At 40.6% G+C, this 21,912-nt stretch overlaps 1 protein-coding gene across 2 annotated transcripts in view; it reads right to left on the reverse strand.

Annotated features, from left to right (window-relative positions):
- The window catches only part of LOC117157804 (uncharacterized), a 187,530-nt gene that overhangs the window by 6,218 nt on the left and 159,400 nt on the right, over positions 1-21,912 (reverse strand). For both annotated transcript variants that reach the window (XM_033336075.2, XM_076622114.1), the window contains exon 4: positions 18-161. In XM_033336075.2, coding sequence (XP_033191966.1) covers positions 18-161 — 144 coding nt within the window. The remainder of the gene's footprint in view (positions 1-17; positions 162-21,912) is intronic.

Here is a 21,912-nt window from a genome sequence, read left to right on the forward strand (position 1 = left end):
TTAGTTCATAATCTTACCTATCGCCGGAAACGAGTTGATTTCCACATTTGCTGCAGGTGAAACATTTCTGGTGAAATACTGATCCACCCGCCCTCATTACCAGCTCGGTGGCAGGTATCGCGTTGCCACAGCCTGCGCAAGCACCACTGCTTCCAAACATCCTGAAACAATCGAGAACAATACCGATTAATCGACAATCTTGATTACTTACACATTAGATTAATCCGCAAGTCTAATTATTATTCCATATCTACGGTATTATAAAGTTTGAAGAAGTTGGAGCATGTGTAGAACTATGATAAATTACATTCTTCCAAATAAAACATTTGTTTTGCGTGTAGTCTATATAGCACGTCACCTTAAAGCGTCTATTATTCTAATACATTTTCGTATCTTTAATAATAATGAATAAAACATTTGTATTTAATAATATCGTGTTTGTTACTTGTATATGTTATATATTTCACTGTTTGAGTTAATTCGACTTTGATTTATGCTTGAAGAGGCTGATAACGAACGATAAGAAGGAATTTGTAAAAAGAGGCAGTGGGTTTTAGGAACGATATTGTATAAGTAAGGGTTAGGTCGATCAGAGAAGGAATGGATAAAGCGAAACGAGGCGCCGATAATTACGAGATTTCTCTTTGTTTCGCGAAAACGAATATTTCTACGTTCATTAATGTTTCATTGGGTTATACGCGTAGCTGGCTACACTAACGAGTCCACATTTATGCCAGCTACGCATTATGAATTCAATGATGTTGACTGAAAACTGGTAATTCACAAAAACATAAGTACCCATATATGTATACGGCGGGTGTTGAATATATGTATATTCTACGTATTATCGTGGCATTAACAAAGTGATTTTCCCTCGAAGCCGAATAAATAGATTCCAATGGTGTCCGGACTCGTTACGACGCATTACCAGTTAAGTTAGTAAAAAAATTTCTCCGAAATGAGATTAATCTAATTAACCTGCTATTTCCTTCACTTTTTCTTCATTAAAAACCCGATCTTTTTAATGCTAATACATAGGAATTTATAGTGAGATAGTCGAGCTATAGAATATAAAAATCCTATGTCAGACAAGCAGAATTTTTGTTTAAACCTCGGAATTAGCATGAGGAAAAGTAGGTTTTAATGGTTTTTTCTTCCCTTCCTTTTCTTGTTCTGTTCTTCTTTTACTCTTCTATCCTTTTGCACTCCATCCTTTCCATTGTTTCCTTCACTTTATTTTCCAACTTCTCTTTTCCTTTCCTTTCCTTCCTTCCTTTTAATATAAAACCACTTTTATTATGTAATCCATTGTTACCATTACAGGATAGTTGCAAAATCATTGTCAATATTTTCCTTTCCTGTCCCATTACTGTAACATTACTCTTGTAATATTAAATATTATAAAAACTCTTGCATTCTAAAATAAACTTGTAACAAGCAGAATAACATCGAAGCCGTCTCGCCTACGTAGAACATAATATCAACCTCAACATCATCAACCGTTCTTCCCCAGGAAAGATTTTAAAACCCAACACAGCTTCATCGCTTGAACTCGTCGCGAATCTCCGAAACATGTTCGTTGCCGAGGTTCCTGGAGGTACGCCATTAGTCCGAATATACAAATTTATCATTGGGTAGGGGGGGGTGGTGGCGGCGGGTATCCCCTGGAAAATCCTGGCGGTCGGATGAAGCGAGAAAGGCGACCAATTACGGTCGCGGCCGAGGGCTCAGAGGATGACATTCTCCGGCTCCGGTTTGAACGCGATAGACACGAGGCGTTTCCAATTAAACCTCGCGCCAGTCTCATCGCGCAAACACTTTCTAACTAAATGAGGTTAGGCCGGCAACAGAGGGACCGTGTAGAATCCTATATTCAACCCGCCACGTTTCCCTTTCTTTTCTCCCTTATTATGCGTCGTCCCACTGATGTTCCAGCTGCTTTAAATGACACAGAGAGAAAGAGGAAGAGAGGTTGAAACAGACGAAGAAGGTAGAAGGGAGAGAGAAAGACCGATTATAATAAGGCGTCGCATATATAATTGTCGCGGTGTCTTCGTTCGCGCGAAATCTATCCTCCTCTCCTTTCCTAAATACGTTTCAAACTGTTCTAGTCGCGAGAAGAAGAAAAAACGAAAGGAGAAAATAATATAAAAAAGAATAACGAAGAACAGCGAGATGGAGTGAGAAGTCGGAAATATGCGTCGCTGCGAATTTCGCAGCTTTCAGAAGCCGCTAGCTCAATGAGCGTTATGTATCCACCCTTTTGATCCCTTCAAAACAAGCACGCCTTCTTTCAGGCTAAACGTCGTCGTTAGTCGCGTGCTAGCTACACCAACAAGCGAGTTAATAAACCCTTTTTCTCTCACTTCGTCCCTGTACCTGCCTCTCTCTCTCTCTCTCTCTCTCTCACTGCTCTCGTTCGCAATTAATACGTCATATAATGGATCGTAACCGGGAACTAGAGATGGTATTAGTTGTTAGAAAGGGAGCCTAAAGAATTTACGAGAAGAAGTCCTGTCGTCATAGAAATCGTCACTTTTGTTGGCTTTAGGCAGTCTTGTTGTGTAGAGCGATTACCGAAGGTGCTTGATGGAAATTTTGTATTGTAATGTAAGAGTTTGATTCTTAGAAAAATACGATCAAAAATAAGTTGGACATAATTGAAACAACATAACAAGGTTAAAATTCATCATTTAGATATATTTCCATATTGCATCAAAGACAAAAGAAAATTTAACATGTCGGTAATATTTATCTACATATTCGGGGGTGTATGTGTATTATATTTATATTGTTAAATTTTATACATGTGTATACTATATCATACTGTCAAATGTAATTCCATTTAGTAAAATTATAATGTTTTCTCTTACGTTTTATCTGTTAAATCAAACTATAACACAAGAGAAATATATTTTTCATATTACAATTGAAAAAGTTCAGTGAAATAAAATGACCAATTCATAGACATAAGACAGCGAAGAGATCAAGATTCGAGAGCAACGCTGTATAATTTCAAAATAACAAATCCTCATCCTCCTTCATCATCACACTATCTCCTTATCACTCTGTTCTCCATTAACGAATTACAATGATCAGAAAGCAAAGTCAGAATTCAGATTCGCGTTAGAATACGAGTATTCCAAAGGGCAGAAGGATTAACGAAACTGGAGAGACACTTGGAAATTTCATCCGTCGCAATCGTCTCGGTCCAGCTTTTGTCAATTTTACAGGAAAGTACATCGTGAACGTTTCCTTCGGCGATCTGGTCGAGCGTAAACGGGCAAACGTCCGCGCCTCGAATTCCTGAAAGGTCCGCCATGACTCCGGTAAAGCGAAGAAATAAATAAAGCCCTCGGTGCTTCGTGCTATCTCGAGATACCGAATAATCGGCTTTATAAAATGTACCGCGTTGCGTGACTAAAGCTTTATAGGTCCCTATAATCTTTAAATGCGCGCAGCATGTCGCGTCAACGCGTGGACGTTTCCCTCGTCGTGTACAATTCGCGACAACCCCTTTAGGTTCTGTGTATCATTAAAATTCCACGCTTTATAATCGCGAGGTCCTTTCTCGAAGCGGTTATTAATACAGGCTACGGAGCAATTAAAATAATCAATGTTAATATATTTGGGTTAAGTGGGTGCGGCTTGACGAAGTACCTATACGATATATAAGTGCGTTACTGAAAAATTGGCGATATTTAATGATCACGCGAAAAAAATGTGATAATTAGATCGTAGATATTTATGCATTAAGAAGATATAAGGTAAAAATCTTTTCGTATTTTATACAAACTTGAAATATGTTTTAACGTCAGATAAATACAATTGATATGGAAATATCCGAAAGATGCAGCAGGGTTGAAAGATGCTAGAGATGTTCGCTAAATTTCTGTTTGGTAAGTTTCTCTGGGTGAAATGTCGAATTTTTTTTATCGGGGTTAGGCTACGTACGCTCGCGTATATCTGGTTTGATAAAAAATAAAAACGACACGCTGCCAGCGGTCAACAATGGAAAATATATTATCGAGGCGTCGGTGAATATTTTTTTCTAAGCGCGCGTTCTTTCGCACCCGCGTTGGTTGCGATGGAAATTCCCATTAATTCACCGGGCGAACTTCGATATTTCACCCAGCTCGATCGGACAGCGTCGAGCGTTTTTCGTCGGTTCGTTTCAATTTGCTCCCTTCTCGTCCCTTTTACATCTTCCTTTATCTGTTTCTTTTCTTTTTTCCTTTATTTTACTTTTTAACTCCCCTTTTCGCGTTCTTTTTCTTCGTATATGTATAGGTACTAGGTGTTTAAAAAAAGTAAACGATATTTATACCTGCATATGATTCTGAACAATAAAGGAAATTCCATTTCCAATAATATGATAATTATTTAACTATAATTAAGTGTTTAAGTACTTTCACGATTTTGTATGTAAGTGTATGTAATATAGATACTTGTATTAAATGCGTTAATGAAATTTCAAAATGTTTCATATATTATAATACATATATTGATAAAAGACGCTTACAAGCGTTCGAATACTTTCATGAGTTTATGTATATATATCGTCGTATCGTCGATAGTATAATAACGTAATGTCGTCATCTATCGACGTTATCGAGGATACAGAGTTTCCGGATTAACAGGCCTGCCCACAAACTGGTTACTCGCGGTGTACGGAGCTTTTCACCCCAACCTTTCTATATTCTCTTGACTCTCTCTCTTAACTTTAACTCGCGATATTCGCCAGATTAGTTAAAATGTATTCGCCAGGGGTAGATTAATATCCATCCATTAGCATTACGCCGTGCTATCTCGGCCAATTTCCTGGAATGTTTCGCGTCAGGTGTTCGATTATGGGACGACGATCTTCAACATTTCAGCCTCTACTCTCCCTTGACATTGCGGATCTTCAAACCGCGGACGCATCAATACTGCGGCCTTATATCTTCGTTAATGGTGGTTAATGTTTGCCAGCCATACACTGGTGCCTCGTAAAGTCCACTGTTTATACCGCAATTAGCCGTGTAACGATACGTGGCCACATCGAATCGAGCATAACGCGATGCCTCTCCTTCGATCCTCGGGAATTTCGAAGCGGAAATTTCAAAGCTTTAAATCCGATGAAGGATCGACGAATAGACGAAATCATTCGATTTTCTGCTTGGTTATGTATAGAGGCGGAATTTGATCGATGATGAAAGCGTCGCAATCGTCTATAGGGTATAGTGATTTTAGTTTAGCAAGTTACATGGTGGATAAAGGCCCCTTTTTGATGGTAGAATTGATAGGAAAAGTTGACTGTAACAGGCCTCGACTTTTGTTGCTTTTGTAAATTGAGGTCAACATTTTTTAAAAATCATCTTTATATATATATATTTCTTTTTTCGTTGCTAGGGTTCAGTTTTTATTTATTGGAATTCTTCGTTGTTCGGAAGTTATAGTGCTTTTTAAATTATTCGAATTTTTTCTCAACGTTCTTACAAACTTTCTTTATTACTGGAACTTTTTTTATTTTGCACTTTTATCATGTTATATCTTTACTTTTTTATTTCTCTTTTATTGCTTTTGCATTGCCCTTTTATAACTGAAATATTCTCCTTTTTTCGGAGTGCTGCGTCAGAAATCCTCTTACAAGATTCCTTTTCGTGAATGTGGAAATTTTTCAAATTCCATTTTGATTACGATAAATAATAGAATATTTGGAGTAATAGAGTGTTTTCACATTATTGATTCGAAATATTCACGAAATAAGTTGCAGCTAAATGTAAAAATTTCAAGTCTCAATATCACTAAGAATATTTGATAAAAAGAGCGAAAGTTCGGTGAATAGCATATAAATTATTTTTCAGCCACGATTCTAAACTTATTGATAAAAGTAAAATATCGTGCTTCAATTTAGAATCTCATTGTATCGTAACGTCTTCCACGCTACTCTGTAATTACTAATCACTTAACCAGTGTGAAACAAATTGTCGGACAATAGAACCTCTCATCATTTACTATAAATCCTATAATTACTTAATACTCCGGGTTTCCATATTCCCGCTGAGTGAGAGAATTACGTTGATCGAGCAATAAAACCGCGCAGACTCCCGTGTGTTTTTCCCGCGTACGAATCACATACAAGCGAGTCGACTCGATTCACCGGATTATTTATGCCAGGTATAACACACGGGGAAGTGAAAATGAGAAAGCGTGCAAGGAGAAAATGAAACAAAGTTCTTGCCGGTGTGCGCGCGTCACGGGAGTGGTTGTGCGTTTAATTGCATCGGATAGAGGCGGCGTTTTGCATACGTGATCCATTCGACGGGATCGATCGTCGGAAAAAAGAAAAAAAACGAGCGAGCGAGAGAGAGAGGGAGGGGGAGAGGAGAAAAAAATAGAGGACGAACGGAGGAAAGCGGGACGATACAAAAAGCTCGAAGCGACCAGATGCGGAAGAAGAAAACTCTTTCCATGCTCGATTTTGCCCCCGTGTGTTTTCTCATTAATTTACGATGGTTCTCGGAATGCGATACTTATAATCGTTCGTCACTGAACCAGATATGTTGTTAAAATGAACTTTTTCCTACGGACCACGAGTGCAAAATGCCCATCGAGCAAATTTTCTCCGGAATGTGAAAGGCCTCCCACATTTATATTCCATGGTTATGTGTGAGTATTTGAATACATAGACGTCAACACGTATTACTATAGGAACACACATGCGTAGAATCATTGGTTCGTTCCACCTTCACGAACACACGTACGCGTCCGATATTGTCCAGAACGACGAAAGGAATCGATCGAAACGAACTGAAATTACCTTGGTTCGTTCGATTTTCGATTCATTCGGCCGAGAGATCGATAACTCACCGGTTCGTTGCACCGACTCGTTCTTGCTGCTGATTAATCAAGTACGCTAATAATTACGGTGACCTTTTGAACCGAAGGAACAAGTTGCCCCTCGAAGAGCCGCGAGTTACTTAAATGAAAGTTTGATTAGTTTTTGATTTTGATTGTAGCGAGATCAAGGGGAATATATTGGCTATCTTGTAAATATATTTAAGTAGATCGATCTACGTTTGTCAGACACAGTAGAAACTTGACCGTGTTTCGAAAGACCGAAACTATAGTACGATTCATTTTACTCTTATTATTCTATGTTTACTGGTATAGTAGTTGTAGTGAAACTTTCGATTTTAACTTTTAATCTATGAGCTTCTAGGTAAGCCATAAACTTATTTCTCTCTCTCTCTCTCTCTCTCTCTCTTGATATGATTATTTTTATCCTAACTTTACATCAAGCGTAAAGTAACTTCTATGCTATTGCTATCTCCGATCAGAAACGTCGTGACATCTTCTAAACGATAACAAACTTTTTTATAAATGAATCAATAAAAAGTAACATAAAAGAAACTCTAACTTTATCCTCATTTTGTATTCCTTCAAACTGAGCTAGCGCCTATAATTACCAAGTCTATATGGAAGGAATAAAAAGTATCATTAAAAAGAGTAATGAAATAACTAATTCTATCTTCGGTTCATATATCCGTAGAATTCAATGAAATTCTAATAATAATTCAGTGCGAAGCACACGTAAAATCTCAAAAAATGGAAACAAATATTTTAAATACAAACCAATTGCCCAAGCACAGGTACTTTCTGTAAAAGTCGTACAACGATAAAGAGTAGGAGGAGAACCTGAAGCAAATCCAGCCTCGACGGAACGATATCGAGCCATTTTCCGTCTGTCGTGGTACGCGGAACACGTGGCTGTCCGTTCACGGTGCTCGCGTTCGTTGGAGCGTAACGACTCGGACACAGTTACTGCACCTGTATGCACGTGCAGCTTGCATACCGCGATACTTTGTCGGACATTCTTATATAGGGCATACACTAGCTACAGGATGGTTCACGAATCTGTGCTCGATTCCTCCTTCGAAACGATAATCCACGCCAGAAACGAAGCACAGATCAACTAGGAAACCTGTTGATTCTTTGCGTGGAAAATTCGATGAAGAGGAAGAATTAAAATATCGAAGGATGGCATCAAACGTGGTGAATTCGGCAATTTAGCCATGTATAGACGATGATCGCGAGCCGATCGACGTCGATGAAAGTTTCAGGCGCGTCTCCGCTCGATTCCCCATTTATGTTGCATCGCGAGGAAGCGTCGAATTCGCCGCGCCGACCATCGTGCCGCGTCGATAAAATATCGGGGAATTTTAATCGGGCCCGGGTTCACCGTCGACGTTTAATCTCGTATCGGCCCGCCAGCCTGTAAACACTTTTGCTTTTCGTATATTGGATCACGTGAGCTCCACACAATGCGATGGGATACGGAGGTGTTCTGACTGGCGTCGAGGATGATCGACGTTTGCAACCTCGTCTGTAGACCGTAGACAGACAGTGCCCTGTAACAGTCTTAGAACCGTAATTTTCAATCAGCGTGACGCAAAATTTTTTTAAACAATACTTGACTATTTGGTCAACAGCACTGACCTCTTTTCCCTTAGATTGTACAAAAAGAAGAGGACAATAACCGTGCGGTGAATGTCCTGTCTTGAGTCAAACAGAATGTATCTTTTAGCGTGTCGTAGAACTTTAGCAATTAATTTATGTGCGCTATGAAATGAAAAATATGGAAAATTGTCAAAGACTTTTATACAGTACAGTGTAACCTTTCATGGGACGTTGGGAGTGGAATCTACAGTATAAAGGAATATCTTCAACTCCTTAACCATTCCATACAGTAACTTCTATTCGAAGCAACAAATTTTAATCATTTTCCAACTTATCCGAAAAGTTTACCACTGAATTTTCATTGGCGTCGAAGAACCACCGTTAATCAAACATGACGAACTTCCATGATATTGCGAAGCACCCCAATTACCAAGTAAAAACCTGTGCCATAAAACGAATTTTATCTGTCCCAAAATTCCTCATCAATCATGTCTCACGATTCTAATAAGCATCCCTTCATGAAAACGCTGTTTAATTCGCGTATAATTTACCTCTGCTGGGTCTCCTCATACCGAACAGCGAAGAGAAGGGAGGGAGAGCAAACGATGAGAAACAAGCAACTAACACAGCACCGACAAAAACAAATATAAAAGAAGAGAGGAAGAGGAAAGAGGATAGAGAAGAAAGAGCGCGAATAACGAGATAGAGGAAGCGAGCTCTTGCGAAGCGTAGGAGAAAATTGTCTGCAATTTCTGACAGCCTTCAAAATGGCGCGACGTACACACGCGCGCATATCGATGCGATATCGTCGGACGAGACCCGTGGAGCGCGAAAGGTTGCCACGACGGATCGGATTGGATTCGAGGTTTCTCGTTATTAATTTAATTACCGCCTGACAGTTCCATAATTAAATTGCTAATTTATCTGTCCAGGATCTGGCCGATCGCGCGCCAGCCAACCAGTCAGCTTGATGATTGCTCCCGGAATGACGTTTCAATTCTTTCTCCAATTTTCTTCCTCGTTTCCTTTTTTTACTCTTTTCCTTTCTTTTTTTTATTAATTTTATTATTCCAGACCTCTTCTATCCCGTTCTTTCTATCCTCTAGCAAACCTTCCTCGCTCTTTGCTTTTCCACATTGTTTCGATCGTTTATATCGTGATTATATTTCGTTTAAGCATACATATAACGCGTATGTGTTATATTCGTTTAACAACGAAGAAATAGAGATTTTTATCCAGGAATCAAGGAACCATGAGAATCACGATGATGAGGAGAAAGTATCCTAGCTAACTTTCCCACTTCGATTACGATGTTTCGATGATTTATACTCGTGTGTTGTGGCTCACGAGCGTTCGTTTTCTAGTTTGATGCGAAGCGTGATTTTCTTGTATAGGTTATGAGGAGTCGTCTAATAAGCTGTTTCTACTTTTGTCGGGCTCGTCCGTCCAATCAACGACGAACGGTACATTCGACGACATAGAAATTAATTTACCGATTTCATCAACGATACTCGTATTATAAAATATGTTTTTCGATTAACCGTAAAACCCAAGTCCCGATGTCGAATAAATCTCTAATTAAATCCTTAATTTATTCTCAAATCTAATCCCGCAATCTTCAACGACGTTAATTAAATTCTTCTCGATCAAAAAGAAATCTGGGTAGAAGATATTAATATTCGAAATCAAAGCGATAGCTATTCCGAACACGTAACTGTTTCGAACTTTATTATGCTCTTATTACGCGGTTAGTCGCGCTTTCCTCGGATTCAATTGGCCAGATTGGTGAGCAGAGATCGCGCCTTGATCCTCGCCAAAAGGGATCTTTCGATCGACGCGGCGTACCGTGAAACTTATTATCGTTCGGCCATCGCATCGCCGCCGCGACTCCATTGGACAAATACCCGCGCGCACACGTGGCTATTCCCCTAACGGGTCCAGCAATTTCCAAAGACCGTTATAACACCGCCGTAAGAATCGTCGATCGCCACGTCGAAATGCAATTAATTATATCGAAAGGCGGTAAACGCGGCGCCACGGAATGCGACTTAATCACCAAAAGACCTCCCGGTCTTCGAATCACCCTCGCTCATCTTTTCTCCTTTCTTTCTATTTAACGTCTCGTTACTCAGCCCGGATCCCGTAACTAAAGTCTTTTAAGATACCGATTTCCCCCTATTAACGAGCAGTTGAAATAAAAATATTTCCTGTGGAGGTTCTGCCTTAACCTTCCAGCGTGATTCGATTATTTGTGAATCCCCAAAGAGATTGTCGGAGGAGATGTATAGTTTATTGGAGAATCCAGATTGGAAAGTATCAATTCGAAAGAGAGAAGTAACAAATCGAAAGGTACATAAATTAAGTTTCCTTCTTTCCATCTCTGCCTTACAATCCCACAATAACTTTCAACAAATAACTTCATCTACGACTTCGCATTCCATTCGAATCATTCTCTCGTCTCATACACAGCCAATAAAACGATCGCACACGCCAATCAGAAAAATTAAACACAGAGAGAAAGAGAGAGAGAGAGAGAGAGAGACTCGTGACTGTAATTCAAAGCCGTCTCCGGTCGAAACGTCCTCCGCGTCTCATGGCGAAAGACGCCATGGAGAGAACCCCGTTAACGAAGACACGGACAGATTGATTAATGGAAAATACACGGGGACACGACGAAGAAGAGAGAGAAAGGACGAGAGGGAGAGAGAGAGAGGAAGAAATTCAGCCGGCGGAGGCGGCCTCGTGTATCAAGGTTAAATACAGATTCTATACGAGCGAACCGTTTAATAATTTTAATGAGCGAAGTTCAGCGCGCGGCTTACTTAAGGAAGTAATTGGTGATTACAGCCGGCGGGCTCGATCTTTAACGAGCAATCCGCGCTATTTCTAATTAGTTGATTTCACTAATTCGAACTTCGAAATTGAACCAAACCATCGGGTACACCCTTGTGTTCTCCATCTTCCGTCTTGCACGCAATTCATTTCGAGTCCCACCCCCACACGCCACCCGCCATCACCTAACGTCCCCCACTCTCGCGTCTTAATTATACGCGCGGTGTCAATCTTGCCGCGGTTAACGAGAATTCGTGCCGTGTTGGAACGGTTTGTCGCGGCCTCGTGTCGCTAATTAATACGGTCGATTTGCACACAATCCACCGACTGAAACGGCGAAAGGAGGGCGAAAAAAAAAAGCGGAAGGAGAAAGAGACGCGATCGAGCTAGAAGGCGCGCGAGGATCCAGGCCGCGGGAACAAAGCTCCGCAAATTGGGAGCAGTCGGTTGCCGAGATGGCTTTAGATGGTTAATAATACGACGACTTGGGTTATCGACTTTTTTGTTTTCATTGACGTGTTGCAGAAAGGAAGATTGGAGGATAAAGGGATGTTTGCATGCACTTTGGTATTTTCTATTTTTAGTTAGATTTTATGTGAAGGAAAATCGATATCGTCCATTTCGTGACAATATCGTGGATACAGGAGACTTGATAAATTATTCGATAGAAATTTAGAATCGAACGTTGAATAGTGAGATAATTTTGGAGACGATAGATCGAGCTTCAGATATGATCGATGTTGTTATGTTACTTATGCTATATGTTTCGCATTTAATTCTCTTGAAGAGATCCAGCTAAGAGCGTTATTTGATAGAAATTCGTAACAAAAATGCTAAGAACAACCCCATATGTGTATCTAGTACTCGATACCAGAAACGCAAAAAATTTTGCTGATAAATGAACGATTATTTTCCAAATTTCTGTCATTTATTCGCATTGTCGATGAGTGAAGAATCCAAAATACAAATCACTAGGCATATGTGCGAATAACTTCGAAAATTAGAAACGTAGATGTATCGGGGAACTTCACCAGTGCGCGTTCCAATCTTTTCGGGGTGTAATCCATTCCGCGCCCTCCCCCCTCACATCCCTAAATCGGAGCGATTGTACGATCCGTACGTAATAGCCGTAATTACGGGCATGCCAGGGCCCCATCTGCCACGCAGGACAATTAATAATCTAATCAGACGGCAGTGATTAACACGTTAGACACGGACAAATGCCGAGCGAAGGTACAGCCGAGATGAAAAGGCGCCGTGCCAGCGAGAGAGCCTCTTTGTGCGTCCTCTTTCAGGTCGCTCGTCCCACCGCCACTGCTGGGAACAACCAGTATCCATCCCGAGGAAATTATTCCACCGAAGAAAAAGGAAGCGAGGAAAACGGATCAACCGGGTTCACGAAATTGAAACGTGAACGCGCGTGTTATTTTCATCGAGGCTCGATTATATTCTACCGGTTTAGCTACTTTCTCGTGCTCGATTTTAGTTGAATAAGCCAATGGATGTTTCGCTGAGAAATCGATATTTTGATTGCTTACAAGAAATTGAAAATTTAGTATGCTCTACGTCAAGATGAACAAGAACTGTATTATTATTGCTCTGTATATCAAACAAATTCTATGATCAATTTCAAAAACAGTCTCCGGAATACCTCCACTTCTCTGAACATTTCAATGTTTGCTATGTAGTTATCTGGAAAAACAGCGAAGACTTCGAAACTAATAATGTGAAAAAAATAATGAAATATATAATAAGCAAAATTTACTCTTACCTTACCAGCAACAGTATGAAAGCAATGTTGAGCACATACATATACTGATGATTCCAATCAACAGTACTTTGATCTATTACCTCTACTCTAAAATACACTGCGTCAACTCTCCAAAGATTACCCTAATTGGAATTATGAAAAATTACTAGATAGAAAAATGTTGTAATTATGACAAATGAATTGAAATTATAAAAAAAATGTTAAATAGAAAATAATGCTAAATTTTAACTAATAAGAACAGTGTGGAAAGGTTCAATTACGAAATGTCTCAGTGCTTCGCACTCTCGCCGAATCTTCCTCATCTTCTATCGATTGTTATTTATCGTTTCGTGTATAACGAAAATCCCAATCGAAGCGGGTGGCTGTTTATCGACGTGGCATGGCGTGGCGCGGTGCGTTCAAGGGCCCCCTCTCTCAAACGAATCGACGTGGCAACTTTTAATTGCTCCGACCTTATCGAGCCAACGATGGATCCGGCGCGCGTCCTTTGCGGCGTAATGAGCGGAGATGCTCGACCGCTTGACCGAATCGCTCCATTTTCGATTTCTCCTTAATTACTAATTAGAGGCCAGACCGTCCCGCGTCGATCGACTAGAACGAGTAGAAGAAATTACACAGACCCGACCGGCCGGTGATCGCGCGCATAAAAATCTCCTTCTCCACCTCCTCCTCCTCCCTCGTCCTCTTCTCCTCTGCTGCGCCCAGACCGCCGTCTATCGCGCGTCTCCTTTTTGCCCCACGATTCTCCCGTTATTATGCTTTTTCCCATTTCTTTCGTCTCCTAATTAACCTCCGGAATGTCCGATGGTGTACGCGCTCCTCGTAGCTTATGGATGTTTCCATGTCACGTGCGATGATAGTATCACGAAATTCTATATTTGTAATCGTTGGAACTTTTTCGTGATCTTAATTGTTGTTCAGATATTTGAAATATTCGAAGTTACCCCTCTTTCTTGAATATTTAAATATTGGGATACAAGTACAAGCTACTTATGGTTTTAAGTCTATAACTTCGTAATACATGAAACAAATTACGTAATCAAGATTGTGTGCCTTAAGTGTCTTTATAGTGAACGTACAATAACAAAAATAGAATTCCAAATCTTCCAAAATCTCTTCTCTTTTTAGAAGATTTTTTGTTACGAAATAATGGCTAAATATTCTTAATGAATAGAGGAAGACAAAGATGACAGAAAAGAAATGATAACACTTTAGTTTCTAGTTTCAAAAATTTCTACAATTACAGATTTGAAAGATAACGAGGATAAATGAATTGGTACCTGAATATTTGAATGCTTGAAAATGTAAATATGATACAATTTATTTTTAACAGAAGTGGACGATACGTAAGAAAATAGGAAGTCCTCGAATAAGAAATTATTATATTCAGTCTTTAATCTACTAAATCATCAAGCACAGTTAATACGATGGCGAGAGAAATTGGAGCTTCGCAACGAGTCTATATTTTAAAAATTATTATGAAAGCGTAGATATAAAAAAAAAAAAGAAAGGAATGGAGTAAAAATAAAACGTGGAATAATAAGGAACGTTAGAAAGTTGGAGATTTCGTTCTTGTTCCTGTTTTGTCGCGCTTAAGCGCCACGATAATGGCCATTATGTAAATAGTGTACGTAAAATATGTTTCAAGCGAAAAGCCATCCGCGCCGGTCTTATCCATATTGTATCCACGCGTATGTTACTATTACGGGCAATTTGAGCTTCCTATTATTACTAGCACGTTCGCCGTGTAATAATATGGCATTAAATCAAATTGCACGGGACACCGGTGCGTTTCGTGCAAAAAGTCCCTTTTCTAATTGAAATTTGATTGCACCTGCCGAAAGAGAGAGAGAAAGAGAAGGAGAGTGAGACGACGTAGAGTGGTACAGAGAGAGGGTGGGAGATGGTGGAGAGTGAGAGGGGCGTATTTAATTAAGTGCCTCTGCAACGGGGCACCCATCTCCGCGTGAAATTCCTCCATTGTGTTATTAAACGGCCTTACGATTAAGGAACACTTTTCCACGATTATCCTTTTGTCTTCTCCGGGGCACATTTATTACTAGAACTGAATTCAGTTAATTAACACCACGAAAATTGCACAATCGACGATGCTCGCGTAATTCGTGTTTCTTCCTTCCCATCTTCTTTCTTCAGTTGTCGATTCAATGCAATATCAATGCATCGATGATAAAGATACGGCCTGTGTGCCAATTTACGAGAATAAGGGAGAAGAAGAAATTTTTAATCGATCTCGTTTACGCGTGACGCCAAGGCGCGGCTTTTTTTTTTCTTTCTTCTTGAATCTCGCGGCTGGCGAAGTTCGCGCGAATTCGAGCGAGCGAATGAATATTTCATGTCCCTCTGACGGGGCGAATAAATCGCGCGGATTCAGTAAATTGAATAGCGAATTATTACATTCCATAGCAGGGAAAATGAGTACCGCATTCAATGACGGCTGTGCCGAGAGAGGGCGCTACGCGTGTCGGAAGGGTGCGCGCCCGGAGGGGTAGGTTAGAACGTAATTCCAATTATAGTTCGGTCGGACTCCGTGTGTACAGAGTGTTTCTAGAACGGCGTAAGGGAAATTTACGTCTGACGTAATATATGTATGTATAATGATGTGATAAATGATGTTTGATCGCGAACCCATTCCGATTGAAAATAAGAGGAAATATTGACGAAGACGGGTGGAAAACTTTTCCTTATCAAATATCGATCGTTTTCGGAAACACCTTGTACATACAGCGGCTTATTACACTTGCCAAGTTGCGAAACTGTTAAAGAGACGAGTCAAGCCGATGGGGGTACGTTCGGCGAGTTCTATAAATACACGTTCGTTCTCTATTCATCGGTGCTTGATGTATTCCATCAGGTTAGCCGCGGAACGCTTTGGCTCGTCAATGAGAGAAAAAAGAAGAGAGAAAAAAAAAGGTAGTAATTTATAAACACGATCAGAGGCCGACTTTCCATGTGAGTAGAATACACCGCGAAGCAGAACAATAATGAATCCATTTAGGAACAGGAACGGACACTCGATCAACGGAGATCTTATTTCATGGCTGACAAAGAAATATGGATCATTATTACGGACGTGTGGAACAAGTTCTTGTTTCTGTGCAACGTAGAACGTACCGTTCAACGATGTTCAATGAACAAATTTCCAACATCTTTCGAGTACTATCGAACGTATATTCCACTTCGGAATGCAAATAGGTGTACCTTTGTCCTCAAGTATGTACGATCTATAAATTACTCGACAAATTTCATTATCTTACGCGGAATTTAAAAGAAACAATGAAAGACACACGAGAGATATTAAACCTTCTGAATACTCTTGGAATATTCCCTTAGACCCAGAACCGGAAGGTTTTCCTATATACTGCAAGCAGCGACGATCATACGCGTATTTATTAACACCATCGTACTACTCTACGTAATGAATTCCTGTACCGTTGAGTCTATTCATTTGGAAAATCAAGGCACTAGAGATAGAAAATTGGACACAAGTTCAAACGAAGGCGTGGCGTTGTCCAACCGGTGAACTCGGATTTTTAATCGCGCGAAGCGCTAACGAATCTATTTAGACGGGCCGCGGAAAGGGTGGCAACCACCGCCACTCTCTCCCTTTCCCTCGGCCGCTCGATACAGGGATCTTGGATAAACGGACAAACGAACCAAATAATTACGCTAATTAAAGCCGCCCAATTTGCGCTTTAGACAATTAAAGTGGCGAGGGTAAGGTGGTCTAACTCATTAACAGCGAGCCGGCCTCGTGTATGCACACGTGTGCACGTCGGGAATGCGTGTGTGAATGCGTTCATTTCGACGCGCCCGCGCGTTTCCATGTTTCCCTCTTATTCCCTCTTGTTAGCGAGACACGGCGAGGTGAGAGGGGGTGGAGGGGCGAAGAGGAGGAAGAGGAAGAGATAGAAGAGGGTGATCACCCTCGAGGAAATGGGCGAACAGACAGACGAAGAGACGGAACGGAAAGATAGAACGAGAGGAAACGACGAACGAAAGATGGCGGTGGGGCCAAGTTGTTTCGTGCGCCGTGAAACAAGAGAATTGAGCGAGAGACGACGGCAAGGGTTGCCTTGGGGGAGTTTCGGCGACTTTTTTTGCTTGAATTTGATGCACCGTGCATATATACTTGTTAATACCGAGGAAGAATTACGAGGTCACCGCCGTATGGACAATTGTCCGGTATCAGCCAAGTGTAAGGATTAAGCGGGATGAAGGCACAGTACAACTCCATTTTCCATGGCCTACCAATACTAATCCTTTCTATGGATCAGTTTCTACCGAATCGTATTTTTCTGTCGTTAGAATACTCCTTATGTTTGAAGAAAGTATGAAGAGCCAAGCACCATAACGATGAAGTCAGTCCACTTTTATTCTTTGTCAAATAATGTTCTGCGTTTTTTGACAGACAACATTTTGCTTTTTATTAAGCCGTCTGTATGAATTTCTCGGTTGAAACGAACGTGAGATTGAAACGTAAAATTTGAGGATCGCAGCAGAATTAATGCAAACGTTCGGTGATACCTAATCGGTGGAATGATGATTTTTAAAATGTGTCTAATTTGAGAGACGTTCGAAATTCGTAGTTCGGAGTTCACGAAATGACTGTCTTTGATCCTTGCGCTTTTGGTTGGAAATGTTGTAATATTATTGCTGTAGTGCGTGCTTCAAAGAGAATGGAATCAATTACGACAGCTCGTTAACGCAACTGTAATACAGTTGCAACGGACTTTCTGTTTCGAATATATTATCTATAGTAAGAAGATTAAAGTGAGAAAATCACGAATCGATCGACTTAATTTCGCTCCAGTATTATTAATAATTTTTGTACTCGTCAGAAGTTGCGAGAAACAATCAGGCAACCGTTTCGATTCTACGATATCCACGAAATAAGGAAGCAAAGTGTATCCGAACTCATTAGGATGATTATTCCAGGCTTCAGAGAGCAGAAAGGATAATTAAGGACACGGTTCTTCGGTGTGCTCTCGATTCTCGTGTTTCAGATTGCGTATACCTCTTTCACGAGCCCCGGTGGCAGACTAAATGGGTTAATTCTCGAGATAAAATGAAGGCGATTTCGGGCGTCCGTCGAATTTCGCGTGTAACGCGATAGGGTTATATAAATTTTGATCGCGCACCAAGGGGCCCGACAGCGCAATTTAGTTAATCTGCATATAATTGCCGCGATGTATAACCGCTGAAGGCTTTTGAATATAATTAAGCTACTTGCCACTTCGATCATATCGCGTCTTCCTTATAAACGAACGCCTAACAGTGTACATATATAAAGATTATCCAGAAACGCTGAACGTTATTAATGGCAATGAGTCTCGAGAAAGTAGCAATCGTAAACGAGCTCAAAGTCCGACGAATCGACGCGAAAGGAAGAAACGAGAGAGAAAAAAAGAGAGAAATAACAAATAGAAACCTAACGGTACAGGAGATCGATAATACAAAAGAACCACAGAAAAAAAGATACGGGGAAAAGTGAAACATGTAAAAAAGAAAAAAAAGACAGAAGGGAAAAACGAAAACGCATTATCTTCGTTTTCTACCGTGAATCGCATTCTCGAAGCAGTGCGCACACATTAATCCAATTACGAGCACGAATTTTTCGACTCTGGAATCATAATAATAAAGCAAACGTACTGGACGGGGCCCGCGTATCGAATCAGTGGTAATTAAATAAAAGCTGCAGCAACGTGGAAAAAAGCGAGCGGCAGACCGTAGACGATGCGGACTGAAGGGTGGTATACGGTCGCTGAGGAGAAAGAAGGAAATGCTCTGCGTATCGTACGAGGATGCAATAGAGACGGGTAGAGGGAGAGCGAGGGGCGCGGAAAGGGAGAGGCAATGAGGAAATTAAATACCGAGCGACTGCAATCGTGCTAATTTAACTACAGAAAATTACGCCGCCAATTCTACGAATCGCGTTCGTTCCAATACCGCTAAATAAACGCGCGTGCCGCACCGCGCACACCGCGTCGCGCACGACGAGTGCGTGTATCGGACAACGACGGACGTTCTCTAGCGACGCGACGTTCGTATTCGTCCGAGCGTCGCGGGCTAATTGCGCGACCGGAAGGTATCTTCGAGAGCGCGCGCGGCCTCGAACCCGCGTTTTTCATTTTTCCTACATAATAACGATTAATCGCGTACGCTCTCGGACGGACTAGCCCGGTTTAATTAAAAAGCGACACGGCATATGACGAACCAGTAGCAACCCCCTCTCTGATTCCACTTCCTCATCCCCTCACAGTCCTTTTACTATCCTTCGTCGTCGTTCGTTACCCTCCTCCCTTGTATGCCACCCTTCGCCACCCTGCGTCCTTCTTTCCGCGACGAAACGGCCGACCGGCAAATTAGATTGAAATTGACTAGGTCCGGTAATGAGGTGGCCCGCAGGCTCGACCATATTAACTAGTGTGCGTTCCAGAAAATGAGTTCCGATTTAACAACGAATTACCTCGGTGAACCCCCTCCCTCACCTCAATTCTAAGTCTCGTTCGAGTTTCGTCTAAGCTCGTTTCCAACTGACTGCCCCCCATCACTTTCACAACCTTCCTCTGGCCTTTTGCATCGACTATCTGGACAATTCGGTCCTAATATAGCTAATCGATACAAAAAGCCCGAATTTCCAATAACTATTTAATTCAGTCAATCAAAATTCCTATTAGCTCCCGAGCGCAATTTGGCCGGATATACCGAACATCGCGCTCATATTAGAAGTTCGCTGAGATATTGGATGGGGCCAGCAATGGCTACGAGTCGGTCGCGAAATCGAATTAATTCCGTCCTGGTCCATAAAGGAAGACGTTTTGTGCTCTTTCGACTCGTTCGGAGGTTTAAGCGTCCGGCAAGAAATTATTGCTTCTCTTTCTGTGAAATTGATTTTTTTTTAAGGATGAAGAGACAAGTAGAATGAAACGTTGAACGAATCGAGGTCGAGGTTTGTTATAGAATGGACGAAGTTATTTCGCCGTGAATCCGGCGAATGAGTAAACTAAATTATGTATACATCTGGATGTAGAAGTCCTCGTTTTGATTTTAACTACGCCCGTGTTCTACAGTTCAACTATTCCTGACCCCAGCATAGTTCGAACAGCCTCTCGTTTCGCTCCATTATTATTTTTTCAATTTAGAAAATCGTGATTTTACAGCGGACCCGTAAAATTCAGAGATCGTAATGTCGCTCGTAAAACAATTCGATAGCGAGCAACTTCCATACGATCTTATACCAACTACGTATATCAATTTTCTATACACACGTGAAAAGTTCGATTCTCGTGAAATTTTGGAAATTCTAGAATAGCAAATTACTCTTCTACGGTCTTAAACAAACTATGTGAATTTTTTATACGCATGTAAGAAACTCAGTTTTCAAGATGTTTGGAAATTTTATAACATCATACATAGAGCGAGAAATTCAATTATCAAGAAATTTTAGGAATCTTAGATGATGTACATAAGAAGTTCAATTTCCAAGAAGTCGTAGAAATTATATAATAGCAAGCAACTCTCATACGATCTAAAATTAATTTCTCAATTAATTAAAATCAATTTCTAAAATCAATTAATCAATCTCTTATGTAGGTACGCGTGAAATTCAATTCTCAAGATATTTTGAATTTTTAAAATAGCAGGAAACTTCTATACGTTTCTAAACCAACAACATCTATTCTCTATACATTCGTAGGAAATTCAATTTTCAAGAAATTCCCAAAATTTTAGCGATTGTTATGCGATATCATAAACCAATTATACATAATATACTTTAGTAATTTGAAAGATCCTAAACAATCGAAATGTTCTGAACCCGGTACGAGTCAAGTTAGATTTTTGGTATACACGAGTTCGAATGCCACTCGAGGCCATCGTCAGGCTACTCTGATTGGTCTGATCTTCGACTCATTTTAATGTAATTAACGTTTTGATTGCATGCTTTGTTTCCTCGTCTAACCTTCCTCTCCGTCGTTCGCCTACCGTCCCTTACCCGCCACAGTCCAGTCCACCCCCGTAACAAGGGGACCGTACAGTAGGAGGATCGATCAGTCGTGACTGGCACTCTCTGTGTGTGCATGTGCGTGGGCCGTACACAGACGCTCATACACATACACATGCCCACCCATACCGAACACAATTTCACTTTCCTATAGTTGTCACTTTACACAGGCTGCGCATTGTCTTTCGTTTGATCTACCTTCTGATATTTAAACACCCTATCGAACCGGTATCGAGAACCCGTGTACGCAACACCGCTGTCAAGACTCTCGATCAACATCTCAATTTCCAACGTAGCTCTCTGTGTACACTTTACTCAATCTTTGAAGCTAGTCCGATATACGTGTTTCTTAAAAGCGATACTTGTTACACTTTCGTAAAATAGCAGGTATTTCGGAAAATACCAATGTATTTCTATTTTTAAGATCAGTTTCAAGTTATGTAGCAAGATTTTAATACTTTCAATAACTTGAAATACTCTGATAAATGTACAGAGTCAGTATGTACTGACTGTCTGTGTGGCCGGCACTCAATTTGATCGTGGCGCTATGGGGGTCACCGGTGACCGGCACATCAAGATTAGTAGAAATACATAATTTGAACAAATATCAATAGTTATACATTTTTTATCATTACCATCGTTACTACAATGGTGTGACGAAATTAATGCAGTATAAAACATAAAAATATGTTTTATTTATACATGAAATATAGATCTATTATGTGCGCCCTCACCACTGGATGTCGAAAATGGGAAAACACGCTTTTTCCGTGTTTCACCTTAATGAAAAATAACCCTTAGGAACTTTTCGACCTGAAAGATGTATGATGGCAATTAAGGACCT

The sequence above is a fragment of the Bombus vancouverensis genome, chromosome 10 (assembly GCF_051014615.1).
Source record: "Bombus vancouverensis nearcticus chromosome 10, iyBomVanc1_principal, whole genome shotgun sequence".
NCBI classification, from domain to species: Eukaryota; Metazoa; Arthropoda; class Insecta; order Hymenoptera; family Apidae; genus Bombus; species Bombus vancouverensis.